Here is a 12607-nt window from a genome sequence, read left to right as displayed (position 1 = left end):
CGCCATCTCTTAGGTTTACACGCATGCTCGTTTTAACTGCCACTAAACTTGGTGACCAATATAGGCTATGACAGCTGCTGACAGACAATTGAACAGTGGTGTATGATAGAGAGGGTGGCTAGGGGGGACTGACACATAAACTTTCAGATTTATGTAACCATGAAGTAGACAATTTTACATGTATGCCCCATGCAAATTTTAACTGCCCCTTAACTTCATAAACCAACATAGTCTATAGCTGCTTCACACAGATAATTGCCAAATAGTTATGTGTATGATTGAATAAATTTGTGTGGTAAAATTTTCAGCAACTGAATTCATATTTTGTGGAGGTCTCTGGCCAACATTCCTCGAATTCTCAGTATGTCCACTTTGTTTCTATAGGCCGCCAGGTGAGCAGCGAGTGTCAGGGAGAGATGCTGGACTACAGGCGCATGCTGATGGAAGACTTCTCTCTGAGCCCAGAGATTATCCTCAGCTGCCGAGGTGAAATTGAACACCACTGCTCAGGGCTGCACAGGAAAGGACGCACACTGCACTGTCTGATGAAGGTGGTACGCGGAGAGAAGGGGAACGTAGCGGAGAAGTGCCAGCAGGCTGTGAGTTCTTGCTGTTTGTACGGCTGTCCCAGTTTTCAGAATTTACCTCACATGTCTGTGTCAGCAGGGCCAATTATTATCGATCATCTTATCTTATTGTCTTATATTACAGCTTCAAACTCTAGTACAGGAGACGGACCCTGCCGCCGATTACCGTATAGACCGTGCCCTAAATGAAGCCTGTGAGTCTGTCATCCAGACCGCCTGCAAACACATCCGCTCTGGAGATCCTATGTGAGTATCCACCACACAGCTTTTTTCACTGTACAGCCTATTACAATCTGAACTCCAGCTACCAAAAAAACCAAATGCTCTCCTCCAAGCCGTGTGGGAGCCTTTTGAGAGAATCAAAGGTTTTGAAGTGCGTATTGTGCCCTTTTCTAGGATACTTTCATGTCTCATGGAACACCTGTACACAGAGAAGATGGTGGAGGACTGTGAGCACCGGTTGCTGGAGCTGCAGTATTTCATTTCCCGGGACTGGAAGTAAGACAATACCTTCTGTTAAATTTTGATTTGGAGTCTGAAAGTTTGTTGCAAAACCGACCTTTACCTCTTCCTCAGATTGGACCCCATCTTATTCCGGAAATGCCAGGGTGATGCCTCGCGCCTCTGCTATGCACATGGATGGAATGAAACTAGTGAGAACATGCCGGCAGGTGCCATCTTCTCCTGTCTCTACCGCCATGCTTACCGCACAGAGGAGCAAGGCAGGAGGGTGAGTGCTGCTGGATAGGCATGCATAGGGGTGATTAGATATTCTATCGATTTTTTTCATGGATAAATGGAACTCCATTAGTCCCAATAAATGTTCTCATAATAGCTGAAAGTATTCCGCTAGAGTTCTAATACTCAGCCTTCATTGGTTTGGGACCCCGAGTATCTGCGTATCTGCGTATCTGCGATTCTGCTTCTACATATATTAATCTGACATTCTCAGGACCCCCCCCCCAAATTGAGCTTGAGCTCCCAAAGCTCAGGCTGTTTCTCTTTTTATCAGTACTGAACTTGCAAACCCTTTACAAAAGCTGACAGGAGAAATATTTTTGACCGCAACTTCCTCTGAAAAATGATCCTTCTGTTTTTACTCGTAGTTATCTCGCGAGTGTCGAGCTGAAGTATTGCGTATACTTCATCAGAGGGCGCTGGACGTGAAGCTAGATCCTGCCTTGCAGGCCAAATGTATGACTGAGCTGGGGAAATGGTGCAACGAGAAAACTGAGACTGGACAGGTAAGGAGTCCTGTTTGGCTCATTTTTAGTATTTTTAATTTTTTTTCATTCAGTGACTCGACTGGAATTGGTTATATATAGTACAAGTAACAAGTGTCTCCTGTATTGAGTTGAGCCCCCTGTGTTTAATTGTTGACCTATAGATAAAGGGCTTCTATTATGCTGTTTTAGTGGAATATGATGACCTATAGATAGTATAGATTACAGCCTCCTCCTATGCTAAGCAAGGCTGCCTGTGTTCAGTGGTTTATAATGAGCTATAGATAGTATAAAAAACAAGCTTCTCTTATGCTGTGTGGGGTCCCATGTGTTCAGTGGACTATAATGACCTTTAGATATATGGATAACCAGTTTATGCTATGCTGAGCAATGCCCCCTGTGCACTGGAATATAATGACCTATAGATCTAGCCCATAGGACTCTGTTCAGCGATGACTGTGTGTTCTCTGTCACAGGAGTTGGAGTGTTTGCAGGATCACATGGAAGAGCTGATCCCAGAATGCCGGGAGATTGTGGGAAATCTGACCGAGCTGGAGTCTGAGGTTGGTGTCTTATACAGGTTCATGTTCATATTTCCTATCCATGAAATAGATTTATTATCAGTGTTGTTGCTCCCTAAATCTTTAAAATGTTGTCAGAAACGAAGGTTCAAAGTGCCCCTGCAGGGATATCCCGGCTGTGAGTAGGACAGAATTATTTACAGTCCATGTTTGTGCCTTGCAGGACATTCAGATAGAAGCTCTTCTCATGAGAGCGTGTGAGCCCATCATCCAAGGATACTGCCATGTACGTACTTTGTATTATTCATCTCCGTTGGTATCTAATTCATAGTCTAAGGATATTTCATTGAGTATTTCCTGTATTTGTCTGTAGGAGGTGGCCGACAATCAGATAGACTCCGGCGACCTGATGGAATGCTTAATCCAGAACAAACACCAGAAGGAGATGAATGAGAAGTGCATGGTGGGGGTCACCCACTTCCAGCTGGTAATAATTCGGTCATGTCTGATTGGACAGGCAGGGGAGAGGACAATGTGTCACTAGGGTGTACAGAGTTCAGTCCCAGGATTTCTGTGATATCTTGTCTTTTGTGTTTTATAATTCAGATCCAGATGAAAGACTTCCGCTTCTCTTACAAGTTTAAGATGGCCTGTAAGGAGGACGTGCTGAAGCTGTGCCCAAACATCAAACAGAAGTGAGTATACGTATAATATCCCCTACAGGTGAATAATCCGTTCAGCCAATTTTGACTTTGTAGCAAGGCTCTCTAGGTTTTCCAAGATCGTGTCCAGGATACCATCAGCAAATTCTATAGCGTTTGTTGGGTTTTATATTTAAACATTAAATACTAAAATGTTACATTTGTGGCGTGAAAAGCTTTTTGTATCTCCCTAGTTTACACAGCAGGTTTCACGCTTTGAGAATCCTATTTTAGTCTTGCTTTCCCTTCTGTTGGTTCTATTCAAGCGAAGCAATGTCGAGAGTGCTAAAACCAAAGGATTTACATGTGTCATCACTTCTATTTGGATTTGTGCTTGAAGTGGTGACATGCAGATAGCATTGCAAAGCCTTCCTTAAAGCGGTAGTATCCCGCTTTTTGACACTTTTACCTACAGGTAAGCCTATAATAAGGCTTACCTGTAGGTACAAATAATATCTCCTAAACCGGCATGGTTTAGGAGATATTTACAGTGCATGCAGCCGCTCTCGCGAGCGGCGCATGCGCTCTGAAGGTCCGGGGGGACCTTCAATTAACTTGCCGGGAGCTTGCCGGAAAATCACTCCCGCGCGCATGCGCGGGAGTGACGTCATCGCGGCTCCGGCCAATCATCGCGCCGGAGCCGTCTCTTCCATCCAATCACCGCGCCGGAGCCGCTGAACCCGGAAGAGACGGCGAGGGATCATGGCAGCGCCCGCAGCGATGTCCGGGGGTCCGTGTGGGGGCTTCGTTCTAAGGTAAGTTACACATAATGGGCTAGTATGCTATGCATACTAGCCCATTATGCCTTTTGTCTTGCAGGTTTTTTTTTTTTTTTTTTTCTAGGGTTTACAACCGCTTTAACCAGTATATATCAGGCAATACATCCTCATTCTGTTAAGGAAGTGATCTTTGGATTGTTTTACTTTCAGGGTGGACGTTGTCATCTGCCTCAGCACCACAGTCCGAAATGATACTCTGCAGGATCTGAAAGAGCAGAGAGTGTCCCTGAAGTGCCGAAAGCAGCTGAGGGTGGAGGAACTGGAGATGGTAAGATTGTAAACTCCTTGTGTTCCCTATATATACAAGATGCTCTCTTCATTGGGGTCTGTATATATGTTTCAGAGACTTGGATCTTTACATAATGAGAACACGGCTTTGCTGACCAGGTCCAATATCGCAAAAGCACAGCCTAAGGCGATTGTTAAAAAAAAAATAAATTGCATATACTTTTCAGACCTCCCTGCGTACACACACACACACACACACACACCCTGTACACCTCTGTTGCCTAAACCTGAGTCACAGCAACATCCAGTACCCATCAGTTTTCTAGGTACCCATTCAATTGCCTTAAGGGGAAACTTTAGTTTGTTTTCAGAGACTTGCTTATTCATACATTGTTTTTACATATTTTTTTATTGTTTCAGTTACAGATTTGAAGATTTCCCCGCTAGTGTATTTGTCAGACCACTGCAAACCTTTTGTTAAATGTTCTCTTTTGTTCATTGAGGGACATATTTCACGATAGATGGATTTACTGTTGCCACCTGCAGCAGTAGGACGCTAGGTGCGACGACACTAAAAGTAGGGTGGCTCTCTTGAGGTTGCTAAACCCCCTAACTGCAGCAAGGTGTTCAGTTCACTGTCCCAACAAAGGACAATATCTGTCTGCTTCTGCACCTACAAACCCTGACCCTCTTCTTAAAGATGCACATGTTTTCAAATGGAGTCAGTTCACTCCATGATAGCCACTTTACATCAGGGGGATTTCCTTGCCTCAGTCAAGCTCAACGGCACTTACCTTTACGTCCATTTGCGGCAATCCCTACCGATTCCTTTGGTTTATGGTAGAAGAAATGCATTACCAATTCTTTGCCCTTTGTTTTGGCGTCAGCACCACATTAAGACACTCTACCTGGTAGGGGCTTCTGCCAGGGACCCCTCTTGCTGCCTGTCCAGTTTTTTTGAGCTCTAAGGATCCCTCCTGGGTCGTTTGGAGCCCCATGGTGCTGCCATTTTGCTGTAGCCTGTGTGCTCAATGCACGGCGGCCATGTTTGTGTAGTCTGGTGGCCATTTTGCAGTGGTTTGCCATTGAAAAAAAGCAGTGGCCATGACAGTGGAGCGCTGTGGGTGGCAATTTTGGCGGTGGGAGCCCCTCCTCATCCCCTGGTTTTGACTCCTGGATCTTTTCATTTCCTGATCACCGCACCTGGAGTAGGGATGCACCGAATAATCGGCGGCCGAACATTATTCGGCCGAAAATAGGGAAAATGGCACTTTCGGTGTTCGGCCGAATAAATCAAAAGGCCGAATAATTTAAGCCGAACAATGTCTCTCACCTCATTGCGGCTCGCGGTCCTCTATTATGTCCTCTGCAGTAACCCTCTGATATGTATGCATTCTCTGTAGCTTCCGCCCTGACCGCGGCTCGCGGCTCCCTTCCCGCTGGTGTCCTGTCCGGCCGCGTAGGGGGGTGTGACGTCGCGCGCGCGTCCCGCCCCCTGCTCCTGACTGGCGGCTCCTTCACACTTGGTCCACGCCCCGCCCCCCCTGTACGCGGCATTTGGCTCTGGCTGCAGTTATAGAGGTATGTGATGTGCAGCTGAGCACATTTGGGAGAGAAGAATACAGTTGCTGGCAGCTGCACAAGCATTAGTGTGCAGACTGCCATATGTTGTTGCCACAGTGCCCTATAAAGTGCCCCTTGACATAAAATGTGGCCATCAGCGTGCCCCTTATTTTATGCTAAGGGACATGCTGATGAGCATATTTTATGTTAAGGGGCACTCTGATGGGCATATTTCATTTTAAGGGGCACGCTAATGGGCATATTTTATGTTAAGAGCAATGCTGATTTAAATGTTTTGTTTTGCCCATCAGAGTGCCCCCTAACATAAAATGTGCCCATCAGCGTGCCCCCTGACATAAAATGTGCCCATCAGCGTGCCCCCTGACATAAAATGTGCCCATCAGAGTGCCCCCTAACATAAAATGTGCCCATCAGAGTGCCCCCTAACATAAAATGAGCCCATCAGCGTGCCCCTTATTTTATGCTAAGGGACATGCTGATGAGCATATTTTATGTTAAGGGGCACTCTGATGAGCATATTTTATGTTAAGGGGCACTCTGATGGGCATATTTTATGTTAAGGGGCACGCTAATGGGCATATTTTATGTTAAAAAATGCGAAACACCGCGTTCGGTATTCGGCCTTCGGCCAAGCATTTTATTATTCGGCTTCGGCTTCGGCCAAGAATTTCATTTCGGTGCATCCCTAACCTGGAGTGAAGATTATCCTGATGGCTGCAGGTGTCTGTTTCTGGTGGGGTCCTCTTCTGCTGAGGATCGCTTGGTGCTTTGTCTGGTTGCTGCTGGCGACCGGGTGGTGCTGCCAGTGCGGTGGGGATTGTCCCTTTGCCGTGTTTTTACACTTTTTATGGGGTCCCCCTGTTGACTCATGGAGTCTTTGGAGCACATCTCTCCACCTGATCCCCTCTTTGAGGCTGCGGGGACCTCCGGGTCCCCACCATCCATCGATGCACTAACGGTGGTCCTGGAGTCCTTTGTGTCTCGGGTGGAGATGGCTATCGGGCGACAGGGCTAGCAAAAAGCGCCCCCGCCTTCCCCTGCCTCATCAGTCTCATCAGATCCTGAATCTGATTCGGTCACCGCGGACGTGGGTCACCCTGCTGGGTCTGCAACCAAGCGCCCTGAATCCTCAGATAGTGATGATGATTTCTCCTCATCTGCAACCGCGCACGAAAACGCGCTGGTGGAAGCACTGGTTGTCTGTGCGTGAGACCTTAATTATGGTGGACGCAGCTGCGACTGAGGCGCAGGTTCCCTTTGGCACTCGCAAGCCATCCAGATCGGCAATGGTGTTTCCTTTCCCCGCCTATTTTGACAGGATTGTTGCTAGTGTTGGAGTTGACCAAAGTCCCCTTGGGATCCCTAAGCAATTTGCTAGGCGATACCCTTATGAGGAGTCCCTTATTAAGAAGTGGACTGTTCCTCCGGTTTCCAGATTGAACAAGGCAACCATGATTCCGGTTGAAGAGTCCCCGGACTTTAATGACCTGGCTGCCAGGAAGGCGGAGGCTGTGGCCCACAATATGTACACTCTGGCTGGTTCGGCACGGAGGCGGGTATTCACCATTGCCCTAGTGTCGCAAACTGAGTGGGCTAAGGGGCTAAGCTTTTACGCCATCACCTGGAGGAAGAACCGCTTCTTTCCTTCCAGCTTGTGCCTGTCCAAAGACCACTTACAGGTTCTGTTTGGGGTGGTACTGGGGTGGTACAAGAGCTGTCAAGACCTGTCACTTCAAAGGGTGATTGTCCCAGTTCCGACATCGGAACCTTTTCAGGGTTTTTACTCAACCCTGTTTACAGTTCCCAGAAAGGAAGGCAAGGTGTGTCCAATCCTGGACCTCAAGGCGCTGAACTGCTTTGTGCTGGTGTAGAATTTCAAAATGGAGTCTATTCACACGGTGGTGGCATCCCTGCATCAGGGGGGGTTTTCTTGCCTCTATGGACATCAAGGATGCTTACCTTCACATTCCAATATGTGTCGGTCACCAGCGCTTCCTCACCTTTGCTGTGGGAGAGGAGCATTATCAGTTTGTGGCGTTTCCCTTTGCTCTCGCCTCTGCTCCTCAGGTCTTCATAAAAGTGTTAGCCCTGGTGCTAGCATTGTTACGCCAATGGAGGATTGTGGTACTAGGCTACTTGGATGACCTCCTTCTGCAAGCGGAGTCTCCTACTGCTCTGGTGGAAAATCTGGAAATCGCCATACAAACTCTGAAGGAGTTTGGCTGGATTCTGAATTTTCAGAAGTCTGCTCTGGTTCCGTCAAAGCTGGACTATCTGGGTCTGACTCTGGACTCTGAGCTCCTTCCTCTGTACAAACGCCAGAAACGCCGGATCCGATGAAGGGCACAGCCCGAAACATGTAATCCTCTATCTTGTGGCTTCTTGTTTCCCCCACTGTAAGGCAGCTTGCACTGTTGTGCGGGGTGTTCGGTGCGACGAGGCTGCCTTCTACATCGGGACCATCGGCTACGGGGTTCTGCATGGTGCGCTGTATGGGCTTCTGTGAGTCGACTGTCAGCTGCTGATGACGTCATCCCTCAGCGCCGCTTCAGCCGCCTGAAGCAAGGAGATGACGCCGCTGTGCTGCGGGACAGCTTGCGGCCGGATAGGGCTGCGGGGGTTGAGCTTCTCCCCCCCTCTCCCCTCCTTCCTCCATCGTCGTCAGGTGATCCCATCTTCATGGCATCAGTGCTCCTGTTGTCCTCCTAACATCTCAACAGGCGTCCCCACCCTATCCCTGGGTCCATTCCAAAGGTATTGCCTCACTGCTGGATGCACCCGGCTGTCTACAGTGCCTTATACTGTTTTTATTGATTTTAATAAACCTGATATTTTTCACTGTGACTATTTTTTAATATTAGTGACGCCTAAGTGCCCACTTGTCATCAGTCTTGGGAGCGCCATCATACCCATCAATTTGTTGTCACATGTTTCTCAGTTAGGATCTGGGCATGGGTCGGCTGCAACCCTGACATGACTTACTGGCATTTGGCTAAAATCCGTCCATCCCACAGAATTTGACTCTACACATTTTTTTGGGACCTCTGATTACCTGTTTTTTAGCGCCAGGATTTGCTTGTATGTGTTTACTAAAATAATTGCATTTCCATGTTCTGTGTACTGTGGGAGACCAGATATATATTAAATGCAGGATCTGGGTTTAGTAACAATTAAACTTGGCCCTTTTTCATACACACTGTAAAGGCTATCCATTCTCTGTGATGTTTCTCACTATGGGACAACAGATTTCCTACAGAAAGTGAGCAATGTTGTTTTCAGATTGCTATGCTGGCTCTTTGTGTGGCCTTCTTTCTGCCCCCCTCTAATGGTAAACCACAGTGCACGTGCTTGTAAAGTTCTCCACAAATCAGAGAATATAATAATTACACAAATTGTGAGAACTTTTTACTCATTTTAATTAAAATTCCAGACTTTACCAACTAATCTTAAAAATGCTACCCCTCCTAACACCTATTGTGACCTTTTGTAGGGAAAAAATCTGTATACTTATTTTTAGGCCAGTTCGGTCACATGATCTCCCCTGTGTCAGCCAGCACCAGCTGCAGGGAGAGGAGAGAGCTCTCTTTTATCAGCTGGTTATGCCTGACCAGTGACGTCACCCATAGGCTTTCCTATGGCACTTCCGTTGTCAGCGCTTTCTCCTCTTCTTTGCAGCAGCCATTGGCTGACGCAGGAAAGCCAGATCACATGACTAGAGCAGGTTGGAAATGGGCAAGTATACACATCTTTCTTACACAGGTTAGTATAGGTGTTGGGAAGGGACGGTTATTAAAACTAGGTAAAGCCCGGAATTCTTTAAGTGTTGACCCATAAATAGCTGGATTGCATCCAAGGCTGTATATCTGTCACATCGCTATATACGCACACACACCTGTGCATAAACCCAGTTCAGGGCAAGTACACAGCTTAGTGTTCAAGGCAAATTCTTGTATGAGGCCCTGGATAGAAAGTTTGGCGAGTAGTGACCCTGTGTGTAAGGGAGACACTAAACTCTGGGATTTTCCTTTCAGTCAGAGGACATTCGTCTAGAGCCCAAACTGTATGACGCTTGTAAGACTGACATCACCTCCAACTGCCCTAATGTACCCTTTGGAAATGCTCAGGTGAGCCTGCCCTCTTATTGCCAGTTTTGCTCTTCTAAGGCTGTATCAATTCATATTAACCTTTCTGTATTGTCTCAGATCATTGAGTGTCTGAAGGAAAGTAAGAAGCAGCTAAGTCCGTCCTGCCATCAGAAGATCTTCAAACTACAGGAGACTGAGATGATGGACCCTGAGCTGGATTACACACTGATGAGGGTCTGCAAACAGATGATTAAGGTTAGTGCTGCTCCCTGTCCATCAGTGTCTTGGAATTAACCCAGGAGTAGCCCCCCGATCTCATAACTTCCCCCCTCTGTTCACTCCACAGAGGTTCTGCAGTGACGCCGACCCAAAGAACATCCTGCTGTGTCTGAAACAGAACAAGAATACAGAGACCATGGACCCCAAATGCAAACAGATGATCACAAAGCGACAGATTACCCAGAACACAGGTATGTCCCATGTAACAACAGAATATAGGTGCACGCCCCGTGTGCTGCCCAGGGTGGCAGGTGCACGCCCCGTGTGCTGCCCAGGGTGGCAGGTGCGCGCCCAGGGTGGCAGGTGCGCGCCCCGTGTGCTGCCCAGGGTTGCAGGTGCGCACGTTCTCTTTGCCGGATGTAATGTCCGCTGTGTTCCCCTGGATCATTGTACTTTGCTCTGACATTTTAAAAGTAGTTTGCTGCTTGTCCACATTTCATTATTTCTGACCAGCAAACTGCTTTGGAGTTGATAGAGTAAAATTCAGCTACTTTTGTCTTTTCACAGATTATCGACTAAACCCCATACTCCGTAAATCCTGCAAAGCGGACATTCCCAAATTCTGCCAGGCCATCATCAACAACGCCAGAGATGACACAGAACTGGAAGGACAAGTCATCTCCTGCCTCAAGCTTAAGTATGCAGACCAGGTAGGTCATGGACACGGCTGAGGGACACAGACAATTGTGCATTGTTCTCAGTCACTCAGCCCCAAAGAATACCGGTCACTCCCTTTTAGCCCTATAGATCCTGGTCACCCTCTATCCGGGTCACTCCCTTTATCCTGTTAGATTATGTTTACCTGATTATTTTTATTTCCTGCCATGACACTTGGCAGAAGCTTTTCTTATTGTAATCAAATATTTGTTTTATCGGGACAACACTTTCCTGACAATTTGCTTTCTACGCAGCGCCTGTCGCCAGACTGTGAAGACCAGATCCGCGTCATCATTCAGGAGACTGCGCTAGATTACCGGCTTGATCCTCAGCTGCAGATGCAGTGTTCTGAAGAGGTAATAGTGTTTTGTGCACTATGATTTTCACCTGTTGGTGAGAATTTAAATAATTCTAGGAAATATGATGATGGTTTTCTTTGAACACCGTGTATAGCATGATCTCCTTCACACATTAGTACATTAAAAAAACAGATAAACTTTACCCATCAACAATAGGATGTTATGCAAAGTAAAATATTAAACGGGCAGGGAAGGGTGAAGAGGGGGGGGATTGGGAGAGTTTATGGTAACAAGTGGTCATTACATTTGCATACTGAATATACTTAGAGCGGAGTTCTACCCTAAAAATACACTTTTCCCCTTCCGCTTGCTCTAAATTACCTGAAAAACAATTGGATCTACTTCCCTTACTTCCTCTTCCTTCCTCTGCGGAGTCACCGTCACTTCCTGCTTGCATTGACTCCTGGGAGCTGAACGTCATCGCTCCCAGGAGTCAATGCGTCTGCACGGCCCCGCTCGTCAGTTCCGGTGCAGGCGCGTCATTCCCTGCTTATCAGCTTTTGGGCATGCCCAGAAGCTGTGCAGGGATGACGCGCCTGCACCTGAACTGACGAGCGGGGCCAGTGCAGGGCATTCTGGGACCGACAAGAACACCCTGGCTTCAGCTGCCCACACCTGAGATAGCAGCGCTGGACAAGACCTTTTCAAGGTAAGTAGTTCTTCTAAAAGGTAAGTGCAACCTGGGACAGTTCAGAGGCTATCCATTCTGAAATGCACTAGCCCTGACTGTCCCGGGGGTATTTTTATTTCAAAAACGTTTCTGAGGCCGAAACTCTGCTTTAAGTTAATACAAAGTGTATTGATGAGTGTAGAAGAGACTGTGGGATGCCAGGTCCTCTCAGGCATAGAATTCTTTGCAACCAGCCCGATCCTAGAGCAAAGAAGCCATTTGGTGAGTCATAAGTGGCAGTGTTCTAGACATAAAGAGAATGCTCTGAGGTACCTAGGGTGTAGAGTAGGTAATCTACAATCAAGTGACTAGGGGTACCAGGCTCTGGTTATCAATGGGTTTATTAGCTTTTAAGCTGCTTTAAACCCAAATGCAAACCTTTTATACTGCAGCTTACCAATTCTTTGATTTGTTGGCTGCAATAGTTTACTTTTTTTTTAGGCTTTCCTTCATTTTGACCTGCTGATCCTGCCAGTAAAGGCCCGTACACACGTACCGATTGTCGGCCGTAAATATTCGGCCAACGTCCGATCGGCCGATTGTCAGCTTGTTAGTATGATGCTTCCGACAACCGACTGCGACTTTTCGGCCGAACAAAATCTGGTGTGCAGGCTATAAAATTTTTGTAGGCCAACAAAGAACGGCCGATTGTTCATCAGTCAGTTCAGATTTCGGCCGACAAAAAGCAGATGAGCAGGACTGGGCATGCTCAGAAATGAAAAAACACTCGGAAAGTTAACCATCACATGACATCACTTCTGCAGTTGGTTGTTGTTGGCCGACAAAATTTGTGTGCAGTCTTTAGCACTTTTCAACCTACAAGACGGCCGAACGGTCGGCCGACAATCGGTGCGTGTGTACGGGGCTTAAGTCTTTTGTTTTTCACCAGACTAAGCTGTCCTGCAGATGTACCAGTTACAGGGTTGAGGAAAAC

The 12607-nt window shown here is 47.1% G+C and overlaps 1 protein-coding gene across 2 annotated transcripts in view; it reads left to right on the top strand.

Moving 5' to 3' along the window:
- GLG1 (golgi glycoprotein 1) overlaps nt 1-12607 on the top strand; it is a 76293-nt gene that overhangs the window by 55610 nt on the left and 8076 nt on the right. For both annotated transcript variants that reach the window (XM_082270149.1, XM_082270150.1), the window contains exons 8-22: nt 385-599; nt 712-833; nt 984-1085; nt 1164-1317; nt 1694-1831; nt 2287-2373; nt 2555-2617; nt 2705-2818; nt 2938-3026; nt 3962-4079; nt 9655-9747; nt 9826-9963; nt 10055-10178; nt 10495-10637; nt 10899-11000. In XM_082270149.1, the coding sequence (XP_082126275.1) occupies nt 385-599; nt 712-833; nt 984-1085; nt 1164-1317; nt 1694-1831; nt 2287-2373; nt 2555-2617; nt 2705-2818; nt 2938-3026; nt 3962-4079; nt 9655-9747; nt 9826-9963; nt 10055-10178; nt 10495-10637; nt 10899-11000 (1802 nt within the window). The remainder of the gene's footprint in view (nt 1-384; nt 600-711; nt 834-983; nt 1086-1163; nt 1318-1693; nt 1832-2286; nt 2374-2554; nt 2618-2704; nt 2819-2937; nt 3027-3961; nt 4080-9654; nt 9748-9825; nt 9964-10054; nt 10179-10494; nt 10638-10898; nt 11001-12607) is intronic.

This window comes from Pelophylax lessonae (genome assembly GCF_965119305.1).
Source record: "Pelophylax lessonae genome assembly, chromosome: 10".
Classification (NCBI taxonomy): Eukaryota; Metazoa; Chordata; class Amphibia; order Anura; family Ranidae; genus Pelophylax; species Pelophylax lessonae.
This window is presented reverse-complemented; position numbering and strand designations above follow the sequence as displayed.